Source organism: Ochotona curzoniae, unplaced genomic scaffold (genome assembly GCF_017591425.1).
Source record: "Ochotona curzoniae isolate NIBS_2020 unplaced genomic scaffold, NIBS_Ocur_1.0 scaffold_2453, whole genome shotgun sequence".
In the NCBI taxonomy this organism is placed as follows: Eukaryota; Metazoa; Chordata; class Mammalia; order Lagomorpha; family Ochotonidae; genus Ochotona; species Ochotona curzoniae.
Genome location: NW_024467094.1, coordinates 9,550,440 through 9,558,917, shown reverse-complemented (window position 1 = coordinate 9,558,917; position 8,478 = coordinate 9,550,440). Strand labels below are relative to the sequence as shown.

The 8,478-nt window shown below is 54.0% G+C and overlaps 1 protein-coding gene across 1 annotated transcript; it reads right to left on the bottom strand.

Annotated features, from left to right (window-relative positions):
- Window positions 1-2,119: 2,119 nt before the first annotated feature.
- On the bottom strand, window positions 2,120-5,335 carry FBXO39 (F-box protein 39). Its single transcript, XM_041000930.1, has 3 exons — window positions 4,039-5,335; window positions 2,970-3,146; window positions 2,120-2,517 (listed from the first exon to the last, which is right to left on the bottom strand). The coding sequence occupies exons 1-3, from the start codon at window positions 5,062-5,064 to the stop codon at window positions 2,389-2,391; spliced, it is 1,332 nt and encodes a 443-aa protein (XP_040856864.1). The 5' UTR covers window positions 5,065-5,335; the 3' UTR covers window positions 2,120-2,388.
- Between the last annotated feature and the right edge of the window lie 3,143 nt (window positions 5,336-8,478).

Below are 8,478 nucleotides of genomic sequence, written 5' to 3'. Positions count from 1 at the left end.
CCCATGGAGTTGGTTGTTCAGTTTCCTCGGCAACCTGCTGGCTCGGAGGGCAAGAGTGGCCAATGAGAGGGCGTTTCTGGCTCCCACCTGCCAGGACTGCTTTCGCAGCGGGCTGCCTAGGCTGGGATGGGGCCAGGGAGCCTTAGCTTGCCTAATTCCGGAGACCCGAGCGGCGGGAGAGGCAGTGGAGAGGACTGCTCAGTTCTTAAAGATGCTCACAGAAGTGGGAGGGCAGATCCCTGGGACTCTGCCCAGCCCAACCCTTACTGTTACTACACATGGATTTCATTCTATTTCATTCTTAAATATGTGTTTATTTGAAAGGCAGAGTTGTAAGGCAGGCAGAGGGCAAAAAAAGAGAGAGGGAGAGAGAGAAGTCTTCCATCCACTGCTTCACTCTGCAAATGGCTTCAATGGCCCTAGCTGAACCAATCTGAAGCCAGGAGCCTGGAACTCCATTCAGGTCTCTCACGGGGGTGGCAAAGGCCCCAGCACGTGGTTATCCTCCGCTGTTTTCCCAAGTGCATTAGCAGGGAGCTGGATGGGAAACAGAGCAGCCGGGACTCCAACAGGTGCTCAGATGTAATGGTGGCATTGCCACTGCAGGTGGAAGCTTAACCCAATACACCATAGTTTTTAAGAATGACAATGGTATCATCTGTACGTGTTCCTCTGAAAGAGCACATGCTGTCCTTTCGCTAGATGGGCGTGGGGATGTGCTGTGACATCAGGCACGTCTCCTCCCTTCTGGTGCACACAGCATCACCCTGCTCACCAGGGCCCTGCGGTTTGCAGTGTGTTAGGGTCCTGAAAGCCACCTTCTCCCATCAGACCCAGGAGCTCCATGTGCTGGAAGGTCCGTGGCCTTGGCTGGACTGGTCTTCTCTGATCCAGGGTGGCACACACACCGTGTCTGAGCAGCAGCAGCAGAGGGAGAGGTGGCTAAGTCAGTGGATGGGAAAGGCGTTGGATATCGAAAAGCACTCGACAAACATGGAAAGATTAAAAACATGATGGCTGCAGCACACAGAAGACAGCATGAGCAAACGTTCACTGGAAGGTACCCTGTGGCTTTTGAGAAAGAGAACTGAATGTAACTGTGTTTTCAAAAATTTCACATGGTGGCGCAGAAGCTCATCCTCTGTCCCGTACGGCACCAGCACACCACATGGGCACTAGTTTGTGTTCTGGCTGTTCTGCTTCCCTGTTCAGCTCCCTGCTTGTGGCCTGGGAGAACAGCTGAGGATGGCCCAAAGCCTTGGGACCCTGTACCTTTGTGGGAGACCTGGAAGAGGCTCCAAGGTCCTGGCTCCTGGCTTCAGATTGGTTCAGCTCTAGCTATTGTGGCCATTTGGGGAGTGAATCAGAAGGAAAATCTATCTCCCTTTGTCTTGTAAAATTTGCTTTTTGCATGGGAAAAAAAAAAAAACTCAAAGGACCAGCAGCAACAAAGCCAATAGCAAGGGTCCAGGAATTGACAATAATTCCTTCTCCCCTAAAACAATGCCCTTTTCCTTAATTGCAAAACTAAAATAAGGTCAGTGTAGAAAAATGGAGAAATATGAAAAAGCAGAAACAGGACATTAAGAGCCACTTATAATCTCACCACCCAGTGATGGTCATAACATATTTAGTGTGTGTCACTTTTGTGTTTGTTTCTGTTTTATCTGAATGAGCTCGCAGAAAATAGTTTTGGGTGCTGTGTTTTTGCGCCACTTAACATGAGATTGGGAACATTTGTCTAACAGTCAGTATGTGCAGTGGCCGCTTCCTGGGGACTGAGTGCTCACATCAGGCTGGGCCCAATGCAGCCCCCGTTAGGAAGAGAGGCTCACACACGTGCAAAGCTGAGGCAGGACAGCCCGGAGGCCAATGGGCCAGGAGTCTAGCTCTCTCTGTAGGAGTTCTGGCTCCGAACAGGTTCCTGATGACACTGGGGACACCCCGGCTTGGTCCTTTGCCAGGGTGGGGCTGGCGGGCTCCCAAGCATGTGCCACCCGACCATGTCAACACGCAAATACCCTAACACCAAGTTCAGCTGGCTTCTCCAGCAGTTCTAAGGCAATCACGTGGCTCAGCAGCCAGCTGGCATAGCTGCTCCCTTACATAGGTTGGTGGGAACGAGTAAGCAGGGGGCAGGGTCCCTGCATGAGGAACCACCGTGAGTGGCCTGGTGTTCTCTGCATTGCGGCACAACCACGTGACAACCAGAGAAAGGTAAACACAGCACCTTCAGACCTCCTGGGGTCTCAACAGCATCAGCAGCACCAGCCTTGGTGGGCAGCTCATGTTGGCAAAGGGGGCTGGGACGGGACAGGGTTCCTTGGGTACAGTGGGATGAGAAATGATTTTTCAAGGCCAAAGTTTTGTTCCTCTGGAGAATGCTCATTACATCATGGGGTAAGCGATGACAAAATAGTTCAGCTCTGAGTCAATCAGCTTTCTGTACTTCCTGTAAATTTCCCGCAGAGTCCTGTCCTCTTCGTTCGTCTCGTATCTGTTCGTATAAATTCTCACCTGAACCAGAAAACACATGTCACACCCATGGAGGCTATGTTAGTTAGGACCCCACTGACCTCCACGTGGAGCCTTGTCGGTAGCATTTGCAGGAGGGATTGTTCCAGAACCTTCACAGGGTCCCACACTTGCAGGTGACACAAGTCTCTTAAGACAAATGACATGGGATAGGCGTTTGATCTATGCATATCAGCCTGCACTTGAACTCATCTCTAGATGACCTACAATGCAAGTGCTGTGCCATGCTCGCTCTACTGTTAGTCTGTAAGGACCCGGCACAGTCACATTTCTGAACCCAGGGAGACAGAACCATGGCTATGGAGAATGACCTCACTAAGAAAGGCAGCCACCAATTCCCTCCTGCAAAACTGGGCATGGCCAACGGGCAGGTTTCCCCAGCCCCTCTCCATGCCTTTCTCCTTGGACAGCCCAGCTGTTGGTGGGGCCCTCACCTTGAGTGTGCGTAGGGCACATTGCCCTTCCTCCTGGCTCTTCAGAATCCGCTCCACAAACCTGACATCAAGGAAAGCCCAGATTTTGAAGTAAAACAGCTTCCGGCAGGATAGGATGAGGAGGTGCAGCTCCTCGTCCAGGGACTCGTGGTTGTTGTTGAACTCGAAGGTTAGTTTCTATAAAAACACAGGAGAGGAAGGAGTGGGTGGGCAGTGGTGCCAGGAGTGGCTGGGCCGGTCCAGGACATTCCCGGGACCTGGCTTTATGAGAATGAGCTTGGGGTTCTTGGAGGTAGCACTGATCCTTGTCCCCCTGCATCAAGTATGCTGGTGGTTTCCTCCAGTTTGTGAAACTGGGAATCTGGAAGCAGGTGCATACCATGGCCCTGCAATGAATTGGCTTGCCTACCATGAGTAGCTATAGACCCCAAGTTCTCCTGTTGGGGTCACTGGTCACTGTATGTCTGCCTTGCCTGCCTCCATGGGGCAGAGGCCCATATGAATACTCCCCAAACTTTTAGTGCCCTATAGCCATCTATGTTAGTTGTAGATTATTTATCCCTTTTCATAACAACTGCTACCAACACTTCCGAGTCCTTCCAAGGGTCAAATGGTTCTGATTTTATTGACAACAAAGCTGCCAGATGAGGGAACAATCTGGAGTCTCTCAGCTCTTCAGTAACTCTAGTGCAGATTGACAAATTTTGTTCAGTTTGTTCATCTCCATTCTGTCTCCCCATTTCCAGGCTCTGCTGTAATCAGATGGGTCCCTGGCTTAGGGCCAATGACAGGAGCCACAGGGTCTCCCTGGCACTGCCATGACCCTGTGGTAGAGCAGGAAGAGGCTGCTCTCTGCACCAGGCCTATATGCCTGCACCTTGGCTGACAGCCACCAGGAAAATCCCCATTACCCCTCTAGGCAGCAGTGGGCAGCAGTGTTTGCCATTTGCTGTGATCTTACAGGGTGGAGGGAGGCTGTTTTAGCGTAGTGTTATCTCCTAGCATTTCCAGTCAGGGTTGAGTGAGTGTGTGGGCTGGCGGGTCCCCGCATCCCTCCCTCTCTGCCCACCTGTAGGGTGTTCCGGAAGGTGGGCAGCAGCTCCGTCAGAGTGGGCCGCATGGACCAGTCGGGGTCGCTGAAGTAACAGCTTCTCAGGCTGATGCTCCTCACGGGGATCTCCTGCAAGAGGATCCGGGCCAAGCGCTCATACTTCATGACCCGCTCAAAGAAGAAGTTCACCTTCAGATTGGGGGCCTGGCCAGCCAGTCTGCCCCAGGACATGCCCCAGATGACCTGCCCGTGGGGATCATGAATGTGACACTTGATGTTGAGGGTCCACAGGGTGCCGGCGTTGTTATCACACAGTGACTCGAGCAGCTCATCGGAGATGCAGTTGTAGTTGAGCGTCAGGGACTCCAGGTTGTGGAACATGGCCATGGTCTTGTGGAACTGGGGGCTGCTGTAGACTGCCAGGTGGTGGCTGAAGAAGTCTTCGATGTTGAGCTCGGAGGCTGCATTCTTGTTCCTTAGGTAGCTCAGGGAGTTGAGTATGTGGCAACCTTGCTCTACTGTCAGCCTGGCACCTTTCAGGTTCAAGTAATCCAGATGCCTTCCCATCTTCTTTAAGAAGAAGCTCAGGCTCTTGATGAAGGAGGCCCGGATGCTGGTCCTCCAGACCAGGCGGTCCAGCTCTAGGTGCTGAATGGACAGCGACTTCAGCCGGCTGTTGTTCTTGCCCAGACACGACAGGAGGCCCCTCATGGTGACCTGGAACTTCTTAGTTAAGACGGCATTGTAAGGGTTCAAGAATTTGATCTCTAGGTGTTCTAGGTAGCGACCGAATTTCTTCACATACCAAAGGGCAGATTCAAACTCAGAGGCGTGCACCCGGGAGGGCCTCCCGCTGAAGGTGATGGTCCTGGAGCGCCAGAGGTCAGCCGAATACATGATCTGGTTCCACTTTCTGCAAACAAGGGCCGCCCTGGACCTGTCCCTGTCACCCAGCCACCAGAAGACACGGCGCAGACACACATCAGGCAGAGCGGCCCAGGAGCACTGGTCTTGGAGCTGTACCCGTTCGTTCTCTGCATCCATCAGAACCCCAGGCTGGGCTGTCTGGTGCAAGCTGTGGAATGGGCAGGGCGTCCACAAATGAGGGAAGAAAAGCAATCACTTGTTTCCTATGGGGGAGAGGGAAGGAAGAGCTGTTGCCTCTCAACTGAAAATGCAATTCACCCAAATTCTTTTTGTGGAGCATTGCAATGGCCAAGAGCATGTGGCTGTGAGATTGTCATCCTTCCAGCCACACCCGTGGGGATGTGCCTCGTGGTCCATCCAGGGACGTGGGCCAGCGTTCATTACAGGATAAGGAAGAAAGCGAAGGGCCAGGCATGTGCACGATAGAAAGAGCGCACACACACATGCATGGTTGACTGGGATCCCTGTCTATCTGGGTAAGAAGGAAGCAGAAAGGGCTACCGAGTGAAGGGGCATCTGAACTGAGTTTGGAGGGATGAGTAGGAGTTGTAAGGCACACGAGGTTGGCTGGGCGCTCCAGTATCCCACACTTGCGGGGCCACAGAACTGTGAATGTGTGGGACATGGTCACAGCCAGGGAACCAAGAATGGTTTGGTGTCTGCAGTTTAACCTGTAAGTGGACCAGGAATGGAGGTGCTGGATCCAGGAAGGAGGTACATGGCTTCCATGTCAAGAAGGCCATGTCTTAGAGACCAGGGTTCCCTCAAGGGTTCCCTCAGTTCCCCCCATTCCTGGGATCAGGGCCTCTGTATGTCTTAGCCAAAGGCTGACTTGATGCTCAAGGGAAACAGCAGCAGGGGAAGCAGGGAGGAGCCTCAGCTGATGTCATGAAGGGCTAGGAAGGTCCAAGCGTCCCAGGTTCTATGATGATGTCAGTCTTGAGGTGCGGTCAAGGGCAGAGTCCTGGTACGGTGGTTGGCGGGGCATGGTTGAGGAAGGGTGATTTCTTGGTAAATCAGGGCAGGTGGAACTGGGGAGGCAGCGAAGTTCTCTCACTCAACTTGTGGATTGCAGGTGACAGTAGCCGGATCCATGGGGCTCCCAGCTGATGGTTTTGCTGATGGCCATGGATTCCCTGCGTACACACTGCCCTCCTGGGCTCCACCTGTGGCCCCCATCGTACAAGGCCAAGCCCTCCCCAAAGCTTCTGTTGGCTACTTGACCCAAAGAGCCCAGCACGACTGATTATGGCTCTGACCATGGCAGGGCTGGCCAAACCCCGGGGGGATGATTTCTTTACAGCTGGCCTCCTGAAGCCCAGAGAGGGGCAGATACCTGCTATGGTCACCCAGCAGGTTTAGAACAGGGCCCAGGTGAGGAGGGGAGCTCCCTGACTCTGTACCCTGCCCCTTGTCCCTCAGATGCCTTGGGGACATTGATCCCATTTCTGAGTTCAGGACAGACTTGCTTTGTAGCAGCCACTGCTCTGGGTTGATCTCCTCATTTACTTCCTGTCATTACCATTCCAACGCCATCATGGGTGAAGGTTTTGTTTGCACACATGCTCACCACACGTGTGTGTCTATTCAGTCACGTGTGTTCTATCACATCTATCCTCCCACTGTGTCTATCGACTCAACAGGACCTGTGGGGATTTTTCTCTGCCTTTCTTCAATCCTGCCTCTCTTGTGATGGCCCCCAAGCTGCCTCCCCTTCCTGCCAATGCCATGGTAGCAATGAGCATCCTCAGCAGGCTCCTGTGGGGACCTTGTCTGCTTGTCCACCTTATGCCACCACCCATCCTCATTGTCCCAGTAGCACTTCAAGCCCTGCCTCCAGCCGGTCCTCCCATCTCCAATGTGGACATTTTGCATATGTCACCGTCTCCACATTCAGCCTGGTTCCTTCTCTCTCACCAGTGTGTGCAACCCACAGTTTAGTCTGCGTCTTGCTTTTCTCTACCAGAGCAGCCGCCCACACGTCCTGAGGCTGGCTGCACCCTCACTCTTGTTCCAAGTAGGGAGAACGCAGGAAGATGTTGTAGTCACTGGGGAATTCACCGGGCACTGGGGGGCCGCCAACGCCCTTGGCAGGCATCGGGACTTCTAGAAAGGCTAAACCCGGTGGTGCAACTAAACAGAATCCTTTGTCAGGGCCAGCGAGTAGGATCATGCAATGCTGAAGAGGAAGAGATGGGGTTAGAACAGTGTGGCTCTGCTTGGTGGGCTGCAAGGAGCCCCCAAAGCACACTGAAGGCTGGAAGCAGCATCTGGCCAGCCAATCACAAGGCAGAGGCAGTGTGGTCTGGGATGCTGGATCCTAGTCCATCTTTTCGTAGAAGTTAATGACCTCCCTTTGTGCCTCAGTGCTCCCATCTGTAGGTAGGGCTTAGGCTGTCTTTTTCCTAGTATTGGAGGATTAAAGGAGCTGATGTGTCAACGTGGGAAACACCAGAAATGGGCTGGGCACATGATAAAAAAAATCTCACTGCATAGTGTAGGTGGCCATTAGGGAGCTGATATGTCAAGTGCCTTCTGTGACAATCCTCCTCAGAAAGGCAGGATTCCACGCCTCTGACAAATGGGAAAACCGAGATGTGGAAGGTTAAAGGTTTCCTGGGGAGAGGTGGGATTAGAACCCAGGCCAGTTTTTCCCTATCGCCTAGTCGTCAAACACAGAGGAAAGGAAGCAGTGGCCGGGAAACTCCTGCAACCGCAAGCTTCCAAGAGCAGGAGGGTTGGACCCCCCACGCCCCCTCGCCGTGGGGCTGGTTACCTGCTTGCGTCGCCCCTCCGGCTGCGCCAGCTTTGAGCTGCGGAGACGGCAGCGGGTCTGCCTCTTCCGCCGCCGCCGTGGCAGCTGCTCCGATGCCACCAACTCCGCCAGCGCGGGGGGAGGATCTGCGCTCTGCTTTGGCCCAGGCTAAATGCCAAGCACTGGGCCTCCTTTGTGACGCGCGGCCGCCACTTGCAGGTGCCCAAACTTGGGAGCTGCCAAATCAGAGGATCCTGTGGGCAGGACCTGGCCTTCTTACAAATGTAATCCGGGAAGGTGCACTGGCTGGAAACACATTGCGCGCTCCCCATTCGTTCCCCTGAGTGCAGGGAACATGATGCTGTGGCCCTCCCCGTCCACCTAGCGCTGCCCTAGCCCTGTGTGCCTCTCCACTCCTTGTGAGGCTACCCGGCATGCTCCACCCTGGGGTCCCGCACAGACTAGGGGGCGCCAGGACAGCCAGTGGAGTAAGGTTGGGACTCCTAGCTTTCCACTCCGTCCTTGCCTGCCTCTACCCCTACAGGAGCTGGTGCACTAGGAGGCTTCCCAGAAAGGCAGAAAGGCTCGCGGCCTCACACTCAGCGGGTTTGCAAGGTTTGCAGGTGAGTGGGTCGCACACCTGCGCCCCTCTGGTTCCCCAGCAGCGGTTTGCGGTACCTAAAGCCTTCAAGACTTCCCGTCACCCTGGCGTTCTCATCCCTGCCATCTCGTGCGCTGATATTCTAACGAGGAAATGAAAGAAGGGGACCTGCAGC